General features: G+C 46.3%; 1 protein-coding gene across 7 annotated transcripts in view; it reads right to left on the bottom strand.

Moving 5' to 3' along the window:
* KIF21A (kinesin family member 21A) overlaps positions 1–20,475 on the bottom strand; it is a 102,045-nt gene that overhangs the window by 24,519 nt on the left and 57,051 nt on the right. For 5 of the 7 annotated variants that reach the window (XM_060279386.1, XM_060279379.1, XM_060279381.1 and 2 more), the window contains 12 exons: positions 11,967–12,054; positions 11,532–11,649; positions 10,047–10,235; positions 8,856–9,055; positions 8,123–8,230; positions 7,285–7,353; positions 6,928–7,142; positions 6,148–6,301; positions 5,105–5,302; positions 4,024–4,125; positions 2,915–3,080; positions 2,417–2,437 (listed from right to left, as the gene is read on the bottom strand). In XM_060279386.1, coding sequence (XP_060135369.1) covers positions 2,417–2,437; positions 2,915–3,080; positions 4,024–4,125; positions 5,105–5,302; positions 6,148–6,301; positions 6,928–7,142; positions 7,285–7,353; positions 8,123–8,230; positions 8,856–9,055; positions 10,047–10,235; positions 11,532–11,649; positions 11,967–12,054 — 1,628 coding nt within the window. The remainder of the gene's footprint in view (positions 1–2,416; positions 2,438–2,914; positions 3,081–4,023; positions 4,126–5,104; positions 5,303–6,147; positions 6,302–6,927; positions 7,143–7,284; positions 7,354–8,122; positions 8,231–8,855; positions 9,056–10,046; positions 10,236–11,531; positions 11,650–11,966; positions 12,055–20,475) is intronic. The other 2 variants (XM_060279380.1, XM_060279383.1) reach the window with 1 other exon arrangement.

The following is a 20,475-nucleotide window of genomic DNA, read 5'->3' as shown; positions in this document are numbered from 1 at the left end:
AGGTTTTTTGTTTGTTTTTTGCTTTGACTTTCCTAACCATCACATAGGGAAATTATAAACGTGTCACTAAGAAAGCAGGGAGGACAGACGTAATATATTCAGCATAGACATATAATATCCCTCTATACCCGTTTTTCATTATGGCTCTGAATAAATATTCAGTTGAGGGGCAGTGAGAAAGATAGATGGGGCGTATTCTACTTTGCATTCATTTAGCTTCTACTTTGACAAAACACTGCACTTGACAGACAAACAACCATTTGGGCCCTATAAAGCGAGATGATTTCACTACTCTACATTTACACAACGGCTTCCTAAACATCTACAACATCTATAGAGGGAACAGGGAGGAAGAAAAGCTACGTAAGATGAAATGGGACCTGCAACAAACAGTGCCAGGGAGAACTATTTGTCTGCTCACACAAGAAAAAGAAACACTAGCATGCTTGTCAATTACAGCCACAATACATCATAAATACGCCGGCATGCAGGGAAATGCCAAATGGACGAGCCCATAATAAAATGTGCCACCTGTCACTGAATGTATACCAAGCTTATCTCAGAAACATGTAGAGAGAACAGCAGGGGATACAAGACACAAAGGTAACTGTGATATCTCTAGGTACCTTTGGAGTCCTTGCCCTGCTGCCACTCAAGGAAGGCACTTGGCAAACCAGATTGAACAGATGTCTAGCTACTTCGGTTTTACCAATGGAACTATATCACCATAACACACATCCACTGACCAAAGTCAGTAACCTGGAATCAGCACATGCACAAGGCAATTGCTAGGGCCAAGGTTGTAAACTGCACCATTCAGGCAATCTTTGCCCACCCTCATTGTGCTCCTCAAAGCACCATTTTACCCACACCTCTCATTGCACTTCTTCTCTTCGCCCCACACAACCCACAGTTGTGTTCTTCTTCTTCTTACTCATCCCTATCTCCTGGAAGACTGTGGATACGTCTGCTCGTTACTTAGCTCCAGGATTGTAACTTGGGAGAGAGACACTGCGCTTCAAGCTCACACGCTCCCTTCCCTGTGAGTCTGGAAGGACAAGGGAGCCACTGGACTGTGGAAGACGGAGAACCTTCTGTTAGTTGTTCTACTCACATACTAAGGGTAGGAGCATGTGAGCCTGAAACCTACTCCAAGTCTCATCCTGGGTTTGATTTTAGGGGCCAAGAAACATACACCCTTTAAAGCACAGCACCGTATTAACATGTGACTGCATTCTAGTGGGTATGCATGGAGCAAACCTTGAGCCATTCATATATTTATGTAAGGTAAAGGTAAAGGGACCCCTGACAATTAGGTCCAGTCGTGACCGACTCTGGGGTTGCGCGCTCATCTCGCATTATTGGCCGAGGGAGCTGGTGTACAGCTTCCAGGTCATGTGGCCAGCATGACAAAGCCGCTTCTGGCAAACCAGAGCAGCACATGGAAACGCCGCTTACCTTCCCACTGTAGCGGTTCCTATTTATCTACTTGCATTTTGACGTGCTTTCGAACTGCTAGGTTGGCAGGAGCTGGGACCAAGCAACGGGAGCTCACCCCGTCACAGGGATTCGAACCGCCGACCTTCTGATCAGCAAGCTCTAGGCTCACTGGTTTAACCACAGCGCCACCTGGGTCCTTTTATTTATGTAGTATGGCACTAAAATAGTATGGTTGAGGAGCTTGACATAAGCTCTAGCTCTCCAGATTGCCTTCAGGCCATCAATGCAACATGACACTAACATGGAGGAGGCTCTACAGAACATCTCAATGAAATAAATTTGAACAGAATGGCCTGACCAGTAGCTTTCTTTGATTACTGTGTGGCAATTAAAAAAAACACACCAGAAAACCACACACCTGTTTTACAATTCAGTATGAATGTTTTCACTGTCCATTGGCATGTACTCCCACTCAACTTCCACCACTGAGTAATAGCCATTGCTTAACTATGCAAGACACAACTTGATAAGCCAAGTTTACCCTAACACATGAATCTTAAAATGAGATTCCTATAAAGCACTCATCGTCTCTGTGTTGCGAAAATGCATTTTAGATTAAGAGTTAATGTGGGGGGGTTTTCCTGGAAAAAAATGGTTATGTGTGTTACAGCTACAGTAAAAGAGCGCAGCACATAAATGTATCAGCGGACAGTGTATCAGCCACAGCGTCCCGGGTGAACAACGAAAAGCTTTTAAGTACATTCACACTGTTTGCATTCGTGTCTGTCTCAGTTGTTAACATCCAATCTTTTGTAAGAAGTTTGTATCTAAGGAAGGAGGACTCTGAGCGTATCTCCTAAACAGTGCATGCAAACTTTTATGTATGCTCACATTCTAAGATGCGCCAGTTAGTGTATACGTGTATCATTAGTATCTCATGCAACTGTGAGGTACACAGAAAGCTACATATACTTACCCAGCGGAACGCTATCTAGGTCTGTGTAAAACAACAGCAAGGAGGAAACAAAAAAAGCAACACTCCAATCAAAACCAATCCATTTGCAGAGTGGGAAATAAGAGAGGCCTATGTTACGCTATAAACAGATTAAACCTATCAGAACTAGCAGAATAGATGCCATAAATTACACATGGCAAGTTTTTTTTATAAGAGATGTTAAGAATTTTATTAATTCATTAATAAAATTAAATCATTCCAATTTGTAAGACACCCTTTAATTTTTTTATTTATTAAATTACCCAAATATTGAATTCAAGCTATAAAACAGTGATTAACTATGAGATTCCCTGATTTTCATTGCTGGGCACACTGTTATTTGGGGGAAATACCTTTACATGCACAAAAAGTACAGCATCTATTCGCAAAGCACCTTATTTGAAACACACCTAATAAAGCATGCATCATCAGCAAACCTAGCATGCAGTATAATTCCATTTTGTAGAGTATTCAAATTACCTTGCAAGGCATGGCCTAGTAGAGCATCAAGTTCAGGATTTAATTCTGCCTTCTCTTTCAACATGTGAAACAACAGCTGGTTTTGCGTTGCACTGGTAATTTCTGTTTGTTTAAGGCGTCCTTCGAGTACTTTAATCTGAGCTTCCTTTTGAGCTGCTTGGAGACCCTGTTAAATATACAAAAAAAAAGCTTGATTATCTACTCTAAATAACTTTGTATAAGTGGGTGGGCAGATTTATTGTATCTATGGGTGCCATCCTATAAACCAATGGATGTTTTGCTACCATTGCATTATCTGTATGTGAACTTTCCTTTACGGAGACAAAATTTGTAACCTTTGGCCCTGGGGTGTCCCGCATACTGTGAAAAACCAACGCAAATATCAACAATTAGAAATACTTTCAACACACTTTTTTGGGGGGGGGAAATGACCCATAAAAACAGTTTTCCCCTCACTGTACACCAGAGATAAAGTCTTGCAAATATGCAATCAACTTTTCCAATCTAGCAAGAAGCTTTCCTGTTGACATGAATCATTTACGCCAAAAATTGCTTCTCTGTTTTGGCTTTATTCCTGTTAAAAGAAATAATGACATGGTGTGATATGTTGTGCATTATTGTTCATCTGAGGTTGTATTTACCTAATTTTAAGGCCTGCTGAGGAACAGATGATTGCTATTATGCCCTCGTATGTAAAACAACAGAATTCAATGAGGGTGTGCTTTCTTTTTCCCATGACTGTATATAATTCTTAGGGGGTGAGAGGGGGGTTACTGTATATATTGGGCACCATCCCACGATGCCTCCCAATACAATGGGACTTTTGGTTTCTTCCTCCAACATCCCCCATGCACTTCCCAAATCTATCTCAAAGCACAGTCTCCCTACCCTCTGGGGCAGATTTGGGCAGTGCTGGGGAGGAAAGGAAAACATATCCACATTCGGCAAGTGGGTGCCTGCATGTGCTATTTTGGATTTCTTTCACATTTTGGACTATACTGTTGTAAAGTCTAACACGCTTGTGAAGATCCAGCGATGCCACTCAGCCATTGGCCCATGCAACTGTAATCCTGTACAAGACACAACAGGGTTCCCTCCAGGTGTGTTACCTTATTAATGCCCATTGTAAGGAAATGGTCAAGTAGATACCGAGCTTCTGTTAGAGTGCAGGCATTGATTACCGCAGTGACATCCAGAATCTCTCCTTCTTCCTGCATAAATCAAAGACAGCAGAGTGGTTAGTCAGAAAAATCACATGAATGCCATATTGCTAACAGGGCCGTATTAAGCGCCCCTGGCGCCATGGTGCGCCGGATCTCTCCGGCACCCTCCCGCCCCGTTTCCCAGTGCGGTGGGCGGGCGGGCAGGCACAGCGCGATCTCTCCGGCGCCCTCCCGCCCCGTTTCCCAGCGTGGTGGGCGGGCGCAGCGCGATCTCTCCGGCGCCCTCCCGCCCCGTTCCCCAGCGCGGTGGGCGGGTGGGCGCAGCGCGCACCTGCGCGGCGGACCGGCCAGCAAGCGGGCGGGCGCAGCTCGCGGCGCCCTCCTGGCGGGCCGGCGCCATGGTACCCTGCGCCACCCAGCCTACACGTAGGGATTGCTAAGGGAGTGTTATTCCGATAGCAACTTTTCAAAATTAAAGTGAATTCTATTAAGCCTGGAATATTTTGAAAAATAACATGAGCAAAGCTTCTTTTAAGAGATATGATTATGCGGACTTGCAAAAATCAACTGAGTGCCAAATTTTCAGCACATTCAGCTATATGTAAGCATAAGGATATTTCAAGCAAAATATATTGAAAATGCAGAATTGGGAAAGGATGAGAGACAGTCCATCATTTACAGTTCAATCTTATGCATGTTTACTCTGAAGTTGTGTTCAATGGGGCTTACTCACAGTCAAGCGCCTGTACCGTTGCAGCCTTGCATAGCTATGTGGGAGGGTGTTCACTTACTTATGGCTTTGATTTAGAAATAAAATTATTATGAAACTGTACAAATGAAAGTTATAGCTAGATCTTTAATCTAGTTCATAAATGCAACAAAAGCTGGCTCTGATGTTTTAATTTGCATACAATCCATACAGCACATAAATGCAGAAAACTGCAGAGTGCAATTAATAGCTGAATAAAAGAAAATTAATTCCCTACCTGAACATAATTCTTTCACAAAACCTTTGGGACTGACATACCTTTGCTTCCTCCATCTGCATGATATTTGCTTGACAGTCAGAAATACTGTCATTGATGTAATCTATATTTGCAGCCAGTGACTCCATTTCTTCATTGATGTTGTGGATGTTTTTATCGGTCTCTGGGCCACCTTCTTTGATAACTCTCTCCCTCCTTTTGGAAAGCTTCTCTTTCCTTTTGGTAAGTTCTTCACGTTGCTGTAATTAAAATGTGTATGTGAAATACAAGCTGGGAAAATCGACCAGTCAAACGTTTTAGAGTAGAATATTAAATGAGATAAAGCAGACATGTCTTTTCATTGCATTTCTGTGGGAGGAAGAAACATTAAAGGGTGGTTCATACATGCATAAAGGGGTAAAGGGACCCCTGACCATTAGGTCCAGTCGTGACCGACTCTGGAGTTGCGCACTCATCTCACATTATTGGCCGAGGGAGCCGGCGTATAGCTTCCAGGTCATGTGGCCAGCATGACTAAGCCGCTTCTGGCGAACCAGAGCAGCACACGGAAACGCCGTTTACCTTCCCACTGTAGCGGTTCCTATTTATCTACTTGCATTTTGACGTGCTTTCGAACTGCTAGGTTGGCAGGAGCTGGGACCAAGCAACGGGAGCTCACCCCGTCACAGGGATTCGAACCGCTGACCTTCTGATCAGCAAGCCCTAGGCTCTGTGGTCCCCTCATACATGCATGTACATAGCTAATTAATATACAGCTAATGACTGGAAACTGAATATATAAACAGGTTCCACTGAAAAGCTCTGTGAAAGCTGGAGGAAGTTCCATGGTGGTTTTATATTTTCCAGGTCCATGGAAAATATTTTCGCATACCAAAACCAGCAAAAACAGCATCATGTTTCAACATGATGAACGAACATGCATTGACCAGGGCAAAGGTACTTTATTTTTCACCCAATAGAAAAGTGGCATTTTCCCAGATGTTGCAAGTAGCTGAAGGGGAGAAAGAAAGAAAGAAAGAAAGAAAGAAAGAAAGAAAGAAAGAAAGAAAGAAAGAAAGAAAGAAAGAAAGAAAGAAAGCCCTACCTTAAGTAGTCTATTCATGTCAGTCTCCATATTGGATATGGTCATTTTCTGCATAATGATTTCAGTCACCCTCCGCTCGAGTAACTGCCACTTCATTCTCGCTCCCTTGGAGGTATAAACTCTTGTGGTCATCGCTTTTCTTTGATATTTACTCCTGCAAGCAATTCAAAGATTTACGTCGTTCACATAAAACGCTGTAACATTTTTATTCAGTACCAGTAATCATAAAAGAGAACACTTTTAATAGTTGAAATTTGAGGGGGATGTGTGACTCTTTCTCAAATAATCTTAAATCATCTGTGTTCAGTATCGCAGATTGCTTAAAACAGCCACTTGTTTCCTTTCAGTGTCCTTCTCACTGTATTCCAACTATTCCTTCAGCTGCCTCACTCAAACATCTGCCATTGTTTTAAACCAGGCATCCCCTAACTGTGGCCCTCCAGATGTTTTGGCCTACAATTCCCATGATCCCTAGCTAACAGGACCAGTGATCAGGGATGATGGGAATTGTAGTCCAAAACATCTGGAGGGCCGAAGTTTGGGGATGCCTGTTTTAAACCATCACTTGTGCTCTCTTCTCACTCCTGTATGATCACCACTGTTGTTGTACAACCTGCCTTCTCCTTTGCTCCCCATCACACCCCAACCCCATGCACATCCAGGATTATAATGCGGCCCCAGAAATCCTCCCGCGGGAGTTGCAAAGTGACGTTTTTTTATGTCTACAGGAAGACAAGACTACAAATGTAGCAGTGTAATAACAGGTTTGCCTATCATTACCTGGTTCCATTGGTCGTGGCTGCTGGCAGTGCTTGGACCCTTGCTACGGGTATTCGCATCTTCTGTTGTGACGCTGCTCTCGGTCCTTCATTGTCTACCGATGACACACTAGAACTTGGTTCGTGATTAGCCTGCTCAGGCAGACTCAGCTTCCGATTTGCCCTCCCAGCCACCTTATCAGACAAAGGTCTTGCCTGCCGACGAAGAGCTGTAACCTAAAGCAGTGAGACAACAGGGACCTATTTAAGGACCTATTTAATTTAGACAAATTTAGACAAAGGACCTATTTAATTTACAAATTATAGGGATTTCAAATAATAGTTTGCACTTAATTGCAACACTGAAATAATCCGGCACCTCTTCTGTTTTCCGGCGCAGAACAACTTCCTGATTCCTCTTCTGAGCCTCCAGAAGTTTTAGCTGATGCTGTAGAGAAAAGCCAATAATAAGTCAAAGGTTTGCATACTTTTTTAAATGGTTTTTATTTTTTATCTTTGTCATTTTAAATTGTTATTGATATTAATGTTGTTTTAGATTTTATGATTTATGTGGATTTTTTCCCCATTTGGTTGTGTTGTGTACATTTTGATGTGCTTTATTTATTGTTTATGACTTTTGTTAAGTTGGTAATTATGTAAATCTTGTCATGCTGTAAGCCACCTTGAGCATTGTTTTAACTATGAAGGCGGCATACAAATAAAATGATAATGATGATGAGATACAATTCTCTCAATACCATCATTCACTTAATTGGTACGACCAGCCAAGGAAGGGGGACATTTGTTGATTTTTCCTCTATAGGGGTAAGCATTAAATAGTAATTCCACTTCACATACAAGAACAGCACAGTCCTATGGACTCAGAAGTTCGTTCCACTATCTTTGAAAGGCTTATTCCCAAATAAGTATGCACAGGATTGAAATCTTTCTCTAATGTGTCAGCAAGCCAGCCCCATGAATTAACTGCTTTCCAGTACCATATGAAATATCTTGCAGAAACATATCAGCTGAAAACTTTATTTTACTTTCATTGTTAGCTTAGTACAATGAATAGTCAACCAAATTCAATCCAGCTACCGGTATTCATTGCTAAAGCAGTAATAAAACAGCACGTGTCAATACCTGAAAACCTTTCAGTAGCTTTCGAAATTCATACAACATAAAAAAACCCCGCAGTAGATACATTTATTAATCACCTCTCGTTTTCGCTGCTCCTTTTTCAGCTGAGCAATCTCTCTATTTCTTCTAGATTCATTCATCCTGGCTTTCTCTTGTTCTTCTTTCATTTGCTTCATGAGACGAACCTGTATAAAAATCATCAGTCACCTTTAAAATGTAGCTTTGCTTTTCACACACTGAAACCACGTGGGAGAAAGCTCCTTTTTTTTGCTATAAGGCTGATGCCCTTTTACCATACTTAATAACCCTTCATTGTAATCACTCTCTTGGAGAATATTGTTGCAATGTGATTTGTTACCTTAACGCTAACAAGCAGTTAGATAACAGGACCGTCTTCTGAGACATTTTCAAATTCCACAGTTAGCAGGAGTGAATTCAGGCAACTGTTTGCAAAGCGGGAGGCAGAGTTGCCTGCAGTCTCTGCCCTTGTAGTGAGAGTGTCATGCAATTGCACCGTGGCAGAAACACAAGGAAGCAAAGCAGCTGTGAAAAGAAACTCTCCTCACCATTTGGGTGAACGCTTACGAAATAAATAGCTTTTCCAAGAAACTGTATGCCACAGTCAGTTACTACTTGGTAAGCGTTCACCCTAACTAGATGACCAAAATGGAGAATAATTTCAGTCTTGAACTGACCAGCTTTAACACTACTTTTTAAGCCGGAAAAAAAATCCAGAATGCCAGGGGATATAGTTCATCGTTCAGGTAGACACGTTCAGCATTGGATTCTGTGCTTTAAAAAAAAAAGTACCTTTGTTTTCTTCATCTCTGCCACATCCTGCTGCAATTTTTTCAGTTGTTTTTCATACTGAGATTGATTTTTAAGTAATCGTGCATGTTCTTTCTGAGCAGCCTGGAGCCTCTGCACCTCTTTATTCATGGATTGGAGCTTCTTTTCATACTCTGATTTAACCTTTTTTGCCTTTTCCTCTGAGCAAGATTCCACTGAACCTAAAGAAATGGCAATGGATTTCTCAGTTCATAGATCATGAACCAATACATTCGGTGCCTAACTTGCAATGCCAAGATTTCATTTGCACGTCTCTCTCTTTTTTAGCCAAGGCTTTGGTGTGAACGAAAAAAGGGATATGCAAAAAATAATTTCTAATATCACATCAATTTCATCCTTCTCCTAAGTTTAGAATTTTCCAAACTGTGTGTCGTGACACGTTAGTGTGTCGGCTGCAGTGTGTAGGTGTGTCAGGTGAACGCTCCTCCCGGGGCTGGAAAGGGGTTAGTTTGAGCTCGTGTTTGCTAGTAAAACTGAATTACTGTGTCACAAAATGACGCATGTCTAAAAAATGTGTCACCAACATGGAAAGTTGGAAAAGCTCTGCTCTAAGTGATGCTCAGTGCTAGAGGGAAGTTAACCCATGTTAGGCTGACAACAAGCCTATGAGGTAGCTTAGATTGAGAGAGGGCAAGCGACAGATTCAGTGGGAGTTTGAACCAAGGTCTCCTTGTGAGTCATTATACTGGCTTTCTTATTTTATTAAAAATTGTATCCCACTACACATTTTGAAAGTTGGCGGCTTGAATCCCCGTGACGGGGTGAGCTCCCGTTGCTCTGTCCCAGCTCCTGCCCACCTAGCAGTTAGAAAGCACATCAAAGTGCAAGTAGAGAAATAGGTACCACTCCGGCGGGAAGGTAAATGGCGTTTCCATGCACTGCTCTGGTTTCGCCAGAAGCGGCTCAGTCATGCTGGCCACATGACCCGGAAAAACTGTCTGCGGACAAACGTCGGCTCCCTCGGCCAGTAAAGCGAGATGAGCACCACAACCCCAGAGTCGTCTGCGACTGGACTTAACGGTCAGGGGTCCCTTTACCTTTACATTTTGAGATGATATGGAAGTCATGTCATAAGTATGACCGACACTGGCATGTCCTCACTAAGTTCTCAATGTGGCCTATACAACAGTTACACAATGGCACTCTTCTTACCCAGGTTTTGAAGCACCTGATCTCTTTCAAGTTGGGTATCTCGAATCTTATGTTGCAGCATCATCAGCTTCTCTTCATATTGTCTTTTTAAGGTCTGAAGTCTTCGTTGGCTGTTTTCCAGTTCATCTATCAGCTTCTGTTTTATGGCAATTTCACATGTGATGTTTGCTAGGTCTGCCTGATAGCTTGCTGTAGTTAAAAAAAAAACCACAAATAAATACAAGCAACTCTCTAACCGATCAGCCTCTATAGCTGCAAAGGTTATGTAAACTAGGAAAGCACCTGATAAAAGGATGTAATTTAAGCAAACATGGCACACACTGGTTTTGCAACAATGGTACACTCCCAATACAGCAGCTTAGTGTAAGTATGAGAACTTTGAAGCAAAAATCCCAGGTCTGGCAGATGACAAAATGTCCCCATTACATACTTAGACTAGCCATTCAAAAATAGTTACATCAGCACCTATTTCCTGGAAATGATCATTCAAATGACTAGCCTTTAACATTGGGGGGGGCGCTTGCCAATTATTATTAAGTATTCAGAATTTTTTAACAGATTAACAAATTTAACAAATCCCAGATTAACCATTTAAAAATTAGAATTTAGTTTCCAATTTAATATATTGCCCTTGGCTTTAACAGGTGAAATTGATGTCATCACAATCACTGTCTGCCCTCCAAAGGCAGGCTTCCTCAAACTCAGCCCTCCAGATGTTTTTGGCCTACAACTCCCATGATCCCTAGCTAGCAGGACCAGTGATCAGGGATGATGGGAATTGTAGTCTCAAAACATCTGGAGGACCAAGTTTGAGGAAGCCTGTCCAATGGGAACCCTTGCTGCAATCACATTCCAAAGAGATAGAACGCATTGGTCTATTATGCAGATCTCACTGCCAGGGTGTTCATGGGACATTGTACAGAAAGCTGCAACTGAAATGCACGTTCACAACTGACTGCAAATAACACCTGCTAGTCTGGAATGCATGGCTTGCAAATGTTGTGTGCCATGTAACAAATGTTATGCCATAGAAAATTGAATGTACATTCTAATCAGTAGATTTGACATTCCCCCTGCCCCTGTATCTATAATCTGAATGACAAAATTAAGTTATGTTTCATCTTACAGTATCTTACTGTGGGACATTTGCAACCTAAACAAGATAAGTATATCATAGTGTTGCAGGTTCATTAAGTGGTGCAGAGTCTTTGGTCTTTTATTATTTTAATGTATCAAACTTACTTAATTCATTCCACTAGAATAATTGCATTCCACTCACTTCTGTCTTTGGCCTCACCCAACATTAAAGAAGACTGGCCACATTTGAATCCAGCTCTTGGACCAAAAGAAGTTCCCCATCCCTAATTTAACTCAGGATGTAGCTGCTAACCCAAAGATGCCCATTTAGGTCCTTGGAAAATATGACATGAGTTTTCTGCACAAACAGCTGCAAAAAATCTGTAAGATTATTGGAGTTGGTGTCACCTTTTTCATCAGAATCAGAATCGGAATCATCCGAGCTTCCAACAACTTCCATGTCATCTTCATCTTCCTCGTCATCTTCCTCATCATCTTCACGGTCACTAAGCTCCTGACCTTCTTCCTAAAGTAAGAAAAGGAGAAAGAGGGTACAAATTGGATTACTCCACAAATCCCTTATTTTAAGTACAGAGCACAATTTAAACTTTAGTCAGTTCACAGCAAACACTTTATATTCTGCTGAAATACACAACTATTATAAGACTAACTGCGGCAGAATTAGTTGCATGTGCTTTGCTTTAATTACTATTTACTTATGACGTTTACTTATGTCCTCTCTCTGTTGTTTCAAGTTCTGCCTTTCTGAATCATAAAAAGGCAGGGAGGCAGTGCGAGAGTTTTATTAATATTGACGGAATATATTAAGATAACAATACTTACTGCTTCCAGTTCATTATTCTCTCTTTCAGAAGCGCCCTTTTCATCCCTCTTCTCCTGCTCATTGTCTGTGCTCTCCTCTTTAACAGTGCTATGATAGGAAATACAAAAGAGGTCATAAAATACAAGAAGGGGGTTACTTCCCCTCTCCTCAAACCAACCACCTGGCTAAAGCCCCAGCCACAACCTGGTGCTTCACTGAAAGGAGAACGTGAAAGGGAGGGGGCATTCAACATTTTAGCTTCATGGCTTCTTACAAGATCAAATGCTTTGAAATGGCAAGGAGAACCATAAAGATCCCAACGACTGTTTTCCCCCATCATGCATAAAGTTGCATTCTGGAGATTCAGAAGTGAAGCTAAAAGTTAATGGGTGGGAAAGTTCAAATGGGAAAAGGGAAAGCATTGCAGACAGACAACCAGAAAGGCACTGGAGAACCGTAGAGTGCTGACACCAGCCTTTGCCAAACTTGTGCCCTCCTGATGTTTTGGACTACAACTCCCATCAGCCCCAGCTAGTTGTAGTCCAAAATATCTGGAGCCACCAAGTTGGCAAAGGCTGGTCTTCAGCATGCCAGAGCAGCTTAGAGTTAAGCTGGGTGTAATATATAAGATGGAACCATAGAAGCCAGAAAAATATCCCTAAAATCACAGGCCTGTACATAAAACAATTATGTACTACCCACAGAGATCATTTAAGGAGCAGAAGGATCATCAAAACAGCATACCAAGAAATGCAGGTTGTGTGTGTGTGTGTGTGTGCTTTTGTAACATATGCAAGAAAATCCTAGCTATATTTACCCAGAAACAAATACCACTGAGTTCAATGGGGCTCAGTCCCTTGCAAGTGCCACTTCAAAAGAAGTGCCATGGTCAGATCACTTCCTAGTGCAACTGGACTTCTCCGTGACCCTTCCCCTCTGCAGGGAGGTGGGACCAATTTGGATGGTCCGCCCCCACACTTAATGGATCCAAATGGTTTCCAGAGAGTGGTAGGGGATGCTTTATCCCATGTTGATGGCCTTTCAGCTGATTCCCTGGTGACCCGTTGGAATATGGAGTTAACCAGGGCTATTGACTGTCTGGCTCCGAAGTGCCCTCTCCGACTGCCCTGTGGTTTTCCCCGGAGCTGAGGGCGATGAAACAATCGCTGAGACGGTGAGAGCGCTGGTGGCGGAAAACTCACTCTGAATCGGATCGGACACGGGCTAGAGCTCAACGTTGAGCCTACCAAATGGCGATGGCGACGGCGAAGAATACTTTCTTCACCGCCTCTATTGCATCTGCAGAAAATAGTAGCAGGAGACTCTTTCAGGTGGTTCACAATTTAACAGAACCACCTTTACCATCGGGGCCTTGTAAAGACCCCAAGATCTCCTGCAATGATTTCACAAAGTTTTTTGCAGATAAAGTCACTCAGATTCGGAAGGAGGTAGGCATCACCGTGGGAGCAGGGCTGGAGCTCTGTCTGGTCGAGTTGCATGGACTCAATTTCAATCCGTTACCCCCGTGGACAGGCTGCTTTGACGCATGAAACGAACCACCTGTCTCCTTGATCCTTGCCCATCCTAGCTAATAAAAGCAAGCCGGGAAGGGTTGGGCGATGGGCTTCTGTTATTATCCTGAAGCAAAGTTCTTAACCCGAGGTATTATTTCTGGGTTAGCGGAGTCTGTAACTTGAAGTGTCTGTAACCTGAAGCGTCTGTAACCCAAGGTACCACTGTATTAATCATATTCTCTACTACTGGTCTTAGTATGGGTTTGTTTATTTTTGCTTCTAAACCATCTTGAGAACTGTGGCCATTGAGCAGTGTTTAAATACTGAAAATGAAGAAGAAGAAGAAGAAGAAGAAGAAGAAGAAGAAGAAGAAGAAGAAGAAGAAGAAGAAGAAGAAGAAGAAGAAGAAGAAGAAGAAGCGGAAGATTCATTCACACATACATAATGTTATTTTTTTATAGTATCTATCTTGAGCCTTCAAGATGGAATGGACAAAAATAAATGAAAATAAATAACATCTAACACATTGCTATTTTTTGCCAGACTTATCTAATGTGATAGGGTAGTAAAAAGGAAATAATTGTAAAGCACAGCTAAAAATGTGATCAGCAAATAACAGAGGTCATAAAACAAAGGGCAAAGAAGATGCAAATAAGCCAGTGGTGCTGGAATAGGATGAGAAACATGTCTACAGCATTTAGCAAGCTCATATATTCAATGGAGAAAAACAAACAGATAGAACAAGGTCACCAGCCAATCAAATTCTAAACCTAAGCATTGAGCCTTTCTTGGTCTCAGGTGAAAGTCACCCTTCTTTCCCAATACGACTATAGTGGACCCTCCGGATACGAACTTACTTCGTTCCAGGGGTCCATCCGCAACCTGAAAAGTCTGTATCCAGAGATGCTGCTTCTGCACATGCACAAGGCATGATAGAGCGCTTCTGCACATGTGCAAGGCACACAGAGTGCTTCTGTGCATGGGCGCACAGGGAAACCTGGAAATATACACTTCCAGGTTTGCCGTGTTCGCAACCCGAAGTTTACATATCCGGAGGGATACGTAAGTAGAGGCACGACTGTATTTCTAGTGGCACAAGAGGAAGAGGGGCAAGTATCTTTATAAAAAGTGACACTAGCTGCATGGAGCTCCCATACAAAGTTTTTTTCCAGGCAGTTTCCATGGAGCCCATCTGTGCTAAAAGTCAAGTGAGATGCTTTGCTGCCACAGCCGTTATCCTTTAGATTCCCAGACCTAAACAGATGAATGGGTGGCTTATAGCCTTTTCTTCTCCTATTCACATGCTTCCAATGTTCTGCCCTCTGCGGTGTATTAATAATCCACACAGTCATCTTAGTCCGCCCGCTTCTTGGTATGTGTCAGAGGGCCTGGTATGGCTACTCTAGAGTAACGACTCCAGCATGGTCTTTTAAGGTTTTTATTAAGTGCTGATTATTTACAGTGTTCAGAGCAGTAAAAATGCATCCTTAAGGTGAGGTGTCTGAACTCCCGAATGGCGATTGGCGCGTTTTCTTCCAGCACCACAGCTTTGGCAGACCCAACCTCTTCCCCCTACGTTTGCGTCGCAATTCGGGAGTTGGGGGAATTGGCCTCCCCCCTGTGCGTCCAACTTCCTGTCCCACCTGCGGCCTGGGCTCCACAACCTTGCCTGAGCCTCGGACACCACTTCCTGACTCTCCGCTGGAGGCAGAGCTCTCCTTACTCTCTCCCGCGCTTGGGGATGGGCTGGAACTTAAGATGGGAGGGACTTCCCTGTATCCCTCGTCCCTCACATCCATCCCCCTCCCAGGCTCCTCTCCCCCCCTTCCTAGTGGCTCTCCGCTTGCTGGGGACGAGTGAAACCCCAAGAAGTCTGTGGCATCCGAGCCTGTGGGTGTAAAAATTTCCCCCCAATCCTGCGATCTTTCTCCTTCCCCCTGAGAAGACGGGAATCCCAAGAAGTCAGTGGCGTCAGAGCTGGTGGGAGTAAAAATGTTCTGCCAGTCCTCTCCTGCCTCTGACGTCGTTGACCTCGGTGAAACCCACACCTCTTCTTCCGTGTCCTCAAATTCCGCTTCCCATCTCCATGGAGAGCTGCTGCCTGCTATCCCTTCCTCCTGCCCCTCCCCCTCTCCCTCCCTTTCCATGTGCCAGGGCTTGGGCCTGTGGGGGAACAGGGCGTGGAACTCTTCCACTAAAAATTCCTCAGGTACTTCTGTGGCCGGTATCCACTCATTGTGGGACGGCGGAGTGTCCTCCCATGCTATCAGGTACTCCAGTCCTCTCACCCCTCTCCTTGAGTCTAAAATCTCAGTTGCCTCATTGAGCTGTCGGGCGTCTCCCGTCTCCCCCCCTCCCTCTGGAGGCTGATCGCTGTCCCTGAACCTGGTACTTTCCCTGTACGGCGACAGCAGCGATCTATGAAACACTGGGTGCACTCTCATGTCCTCCGGCAGTGCTAGCCTGAAGGCTACCGGGTTGACCTGTTGCGTGACCGTGAAGGGGCCCAGCCTCCTGGGTGCTAACTTCTTGCATCGCCCCCTGGTGGGAAGACCTTCCGAGGATAACCAAACCTTGTCCCCCACCCTGATGACCTCTCCCGGTCGCCTGTGGCGATCTGCCCCCTTCTTGTACGCTTCCTTGGCCCTCTCCAAGTGTTCTCGGAGCTGCTGGTGCACCGTCTCCAGGTCCTCTGCCCAATCCTCTGCCTGTGGGCCCTCTTCCTCCTCCTCCCCCTCCCTCTCCGGGAAAGATCTGAGGTCGCGCCCGTAGTTGGCCTTAAAGGGCGACACCCCTGTGGAGACGTGCACCGCATTGTTGTAGGCAAATTCTGCCAGTGGCAGGCGATCCACCCAGTCCGTTTGCCTCTGGCTGACGTAACATCTCAGGTACTGCTGCAGAATGGCGTTGACCCGCTCCGCCTGTCCATTGGTTTGCGGGTGCCTAGCCGTCGACAAGCTGACCTCCACCTGCAGGAGGTTCATGAGCCGCCGCCAGAACCTGGAAACAAATTGGCGGCCACGATCCGAAATAACCCTTAAAGGCAATCCATGCAGTCTGAATACGTGGTCAACAAACAGTTTGGCCGTCTCTTCTGCCGAGACCGCCCTGGCACACGGTATAAAATGGCACATTTTGGACATGAGGTCCACCACCACCAACACTGCGGTCTTGCCCCTGGACGACGGCAGGTCTGTGATGAAGTCCATGGACACTACTTCCCACGGCCTGTGCGGTGTGGCTAAGGGCTCCAGCAAACCTGCTGGTGGCGCTCTGACCACCTTTGCTCGCTGGCAGGTGTCACATCCCCTTACATAATCCCGAACATCCTCCCGCACCCCTGGCCACCAGAAGTGTCTCATGACTAGGTGAGTGGTTTTGTCCCTTCCAAAATGACCCGCCGTTGGGTTGTCGTGCATCTGCTTGAGGGCCTTACCTCTCAGCTGTTTGGTTGGCAGGTACAGGGCTCCCTTGTAAAAAAGCAAACCCCTCCTTTCCTCAAAGTCTTTGGCCTGCTCCCCCCCCCTCTCAGTTCTCTGAAGATGCGGGTGGCAAATTCATCAGCTGCTGTCAGTGCTGTGAGTTCTGCCTCGCTCACCACTGCTGCTCCGCAGGACCATGCTGATGGGGGGAAAATATGCCTGGGTGCCGGTGGCAACTCCTCCTCCATGTACTCTGGCTTGCGGGAGAGGGCATCCGCCCTGACATTCTGCTCTCCCGGGATGTAGTGGATGGAGAAGTTGAAGTTCGAGAAGAACTCTGCCCACCGTATCTGCCGCTGGTTGAGCACCCTGGCAGTTCTCCAGAACTCCAGGTTCTTGTGGTCTGTGCACACCTGGATGGGGTGCTTGGCGCCCACCAGGAAGTGTCGCCAGTGCTGGAACGCAGCGTGGATCGCGAGAAGTTCCCTGTCAAACACTGTGTAGTTGCGTTCCGGCTGGGTCAGCTTCCTGGAGAAGAAGGCACAGGGTCTCCACTCTCTGTTGGCGTCCAGTTGCAACAGAATCGCTCCCAGAGCCTTGTCCGAAGCATCTGTCTCCAGGCGTAGGGGCGCATCCTGCACCACGTGGAACAGGTGCTGGTCTGAAGCGAATACCCTCTTGAGGCTTTCGAACGCTGCTTGCGCCTCTGGTGTCCACCGGAACTTCTGCTTGCCTCTCAGGCAGTCGGTGATAGGAGCCGTGACGCGAGAGAAGTTCTTGATGAACTTCCTGTAGAAGTTCGCGAAGCCTAGTAGGCGTTGGGCATCTTTGCGCGTCCTGGGGCTGTGCCAGTCCAGGATGGCCTGCACCTTGTCCTTGTCCATCGCCAGCCCCTTGTCTGACAGCTTGTAGCCTAGGAAGTCCACTTCTTTGGTGTGAAACTTGCACTTCTCCAGCTTCACATACAGGTGGTTGTCCTTCAGGCGCTGCAACACCTCCCTGACATCCTTCACATGTTGCACTGGGTCATTGGAGTAGATAAGGATGTCATCCAGAAAGACCAAGCAGTTCTTGAAGAGGAGGGACCCCAGGACGTGGTGCATGAAGGCCTGGAAGCATGCTGAGCCCCCTTGCAACCCGAAGGGCATCACCAGATATTCAAAAGAGCCCAGAGGCGTGAACATCGTGGTTTTCCATTCATCACCCTCCCGGATCCTAATCAAGTTGTACGCCCCTCTTAGGTTGAGCTTGGTGAAGATCTTGCCCCTGCGTGCCGCTGTCAGGAGATCATCCACTCTGGGCATGGGGAAAGCCACTGGCTCTGTCACCGAATTCAGCCGTCTAAAATCCACCACCAGACGGCGCTGTTGCGTGTCTTTCTTGTCCACCCAGAAGACCGGGCTGCCCCCTGCTGCCTTGCTTTCTCTGATGAACCCCCGCTTGAGGTTCTTGTCGATGAAAGCGCGCAGATCCTCCAGTTCCTGATCTGACATGGCGTACAGCTTGGCTGGGGGTATAGTTGCCCCTGGCACCAGGTTGATCTGGCAGTCAAAAGGCCTGTGTGGGGGTAGATGGTCGGACTCCGCTTCGCTGAAGACCTCCTGCAGGTCCCAGTACGGCTTGGGTATTGCCTCACCCCCCTTGACGTGCATGGTGGCCACCGTGGCTATCGGAGGCCCCTCCCCTGGTTGGTGCTGCATGCAATGTTCCAGACAAAAGTCCGATCCAAAAGTGATGCATCTCTGGTGCCAACTTATGGAGGGGTCGTGGCGCGTCAGCCAGCTCATGCCCAAGACGATGGGGGGGTCTGAGATGGTTGTGACGTTGAAAGCCAGTGTCTCTGAGTGCCTTCCCACCGTCATTCTCATGGGGGGGGTTTGATGCGTGATGGCCCCTCCCAGCAGCTCTCTGCCGTCAATGGTGGCCACGTGCAGGGGAAAATCCAGCTGCAGAAGTTGGATCTGGTGCTCTTCCGCAAAGTTTCTCGAGAAGAAGTTGGCTGAGGCACCACTGTCAATTAAGGCGAGGACTGTCAGGGGATAGCCATTTGGGAGCGTGAGCGTGACTTCTAGAACCACTCCTGCTCTGGGAGGGGTGGGCTGGCTGTGCTCCTCTCTGTGCGGGTGGGCGGGCGGGGGCTGTTGTCTGCTGACTGTGCCTGGCCGCTCCCCCTTGTCTCCTGCAGCCAGGCTGTCTCGTTTCCCTGCTGTGGTGCTGCGTCAGCTGGGGAAGGTACAACCGTTCCCGCCTTTCCTTGCCACTCTCTGCGATGAGGGCAGTCTCTGACGCGATGCCGGGGGGAGTTGCAGAGAAAGCAATTCCCGCCTCTTCCCTCCTTGCGTCTTGGCGCCGCCGGGGTTTGAAAAGCCCGCGCGCGCGCTCCTCCGATCTCCATCGGTTCCGGCTCTGGGCTTGGCCTGGGCGGGTGTGGGGGCGGGCCCTGGGGTGGGGTTTGGTGATGTGGTCTGTCCTGGGAGCGTGGGAACCAAGGTTTTGCTGCGCGCGTCGCTTGTTTGTCATTCCATCTGGATTCCTGTCTCACCCCCACCGCTAGCGCCGCTTTGCTTAACTCATCCATAGTTCGCGGTTTGGGACCTCTTGCCAGCTCATCCTTAACGTCTGCGTGCAAACCCATGTAGAAGGCTGATTTCACTGGCTCACTTTGCAGATCCCACCCCAGTTTGTGCACCAGCATGGTGAATCTCGCCCAGTAGTCCCTAACTGTCGATTTTCCTTGTGTTAAGTTATGAAGCTCCTCTTTAGTGGCCTCCATTTCACTGTCACTAGCGTACATTATTTTTAAAGCTTCTAGAAATAATTTTGCGTTCTTCATGCAAGGATTTTTTTGCGCGATGAGCGGTCTTACCCATTCTCGGGCGGCCCCCGTCAAATGCTCTATGATAAAGGAGACTCTGTGCGCGTCATCTGGGAATTCTGCTGCATGCAATTCCAGCGCATAATTTATTTCTGTCTCGAATCCTAGGTACTCCCTAGGGTCGCCGCTAAACTTGGTGACTAGGCTCTGTCCCCTTCTCACTTGGACTAGCTGCGGCTGGGGCACCCCCCCACCTCTAGCGGCTTTCTCCTCTTCCAACTTTTTCTGTAGGTCCAAAACCATCACCCTTAGCTGTTTCTCAGTCTCCTCTTTTGTCCTCACCTGGTCCACCAGCTTGTTCAGCTCCTCCTGCGCCCCTCGCGCTTCCTCTTGAGCGGCATGCAATTGCTGCTGTGCGTGCGCTGTGAGGTTCTGCAGCTCCTGCTTCGCTGCTTCGGCCTCCAGCCTCCAATGCTCAGCCTCTTGAGCGCTCATCGCTGCACTCCAAAGTAGCCAAAAAAAAAGATTCGGGAGTTGCTGTCAGAGGGCCTGGTATGGCTACTCTAGAGTAACGACTCCAGCATGGTCTTTTAAGGTTTTTATTAAGTGCTGATTATTTACAGTGTTCAGAGCAGTAAAAATGCATCCTTAAGGTGAGGTGTCTGAACTCCCGAATGGCGATTGGCGCGTTTTCTTCCAGCACCACAGCTTTGGCAGACCCAACCTCTTCCCCCCTACGTTTGCGTCGCAATTCGGGAGTTGGGGGAATTGGCCTCCC

The sequence above is a fragment of the Zootoca vivipara genome, chromosome 10 (assembly GCF_963506605.1).
Source record: "Zootoca vivipara chromosome 10, rZooViv1.1, whole genome shotgun sequence".
NCBI classification, from domain to species: domain Eukaryota; kingdom Metazoa; phylum Chordata; class Lepidosauria; order Squamata; family Lacertidae; genus Zootoca; species Zootoca vivipara.
Note: the sequence above shows the minus strand (reverse complement) of the source record. Positions and strands in the feature narration are given on the sequence as shown.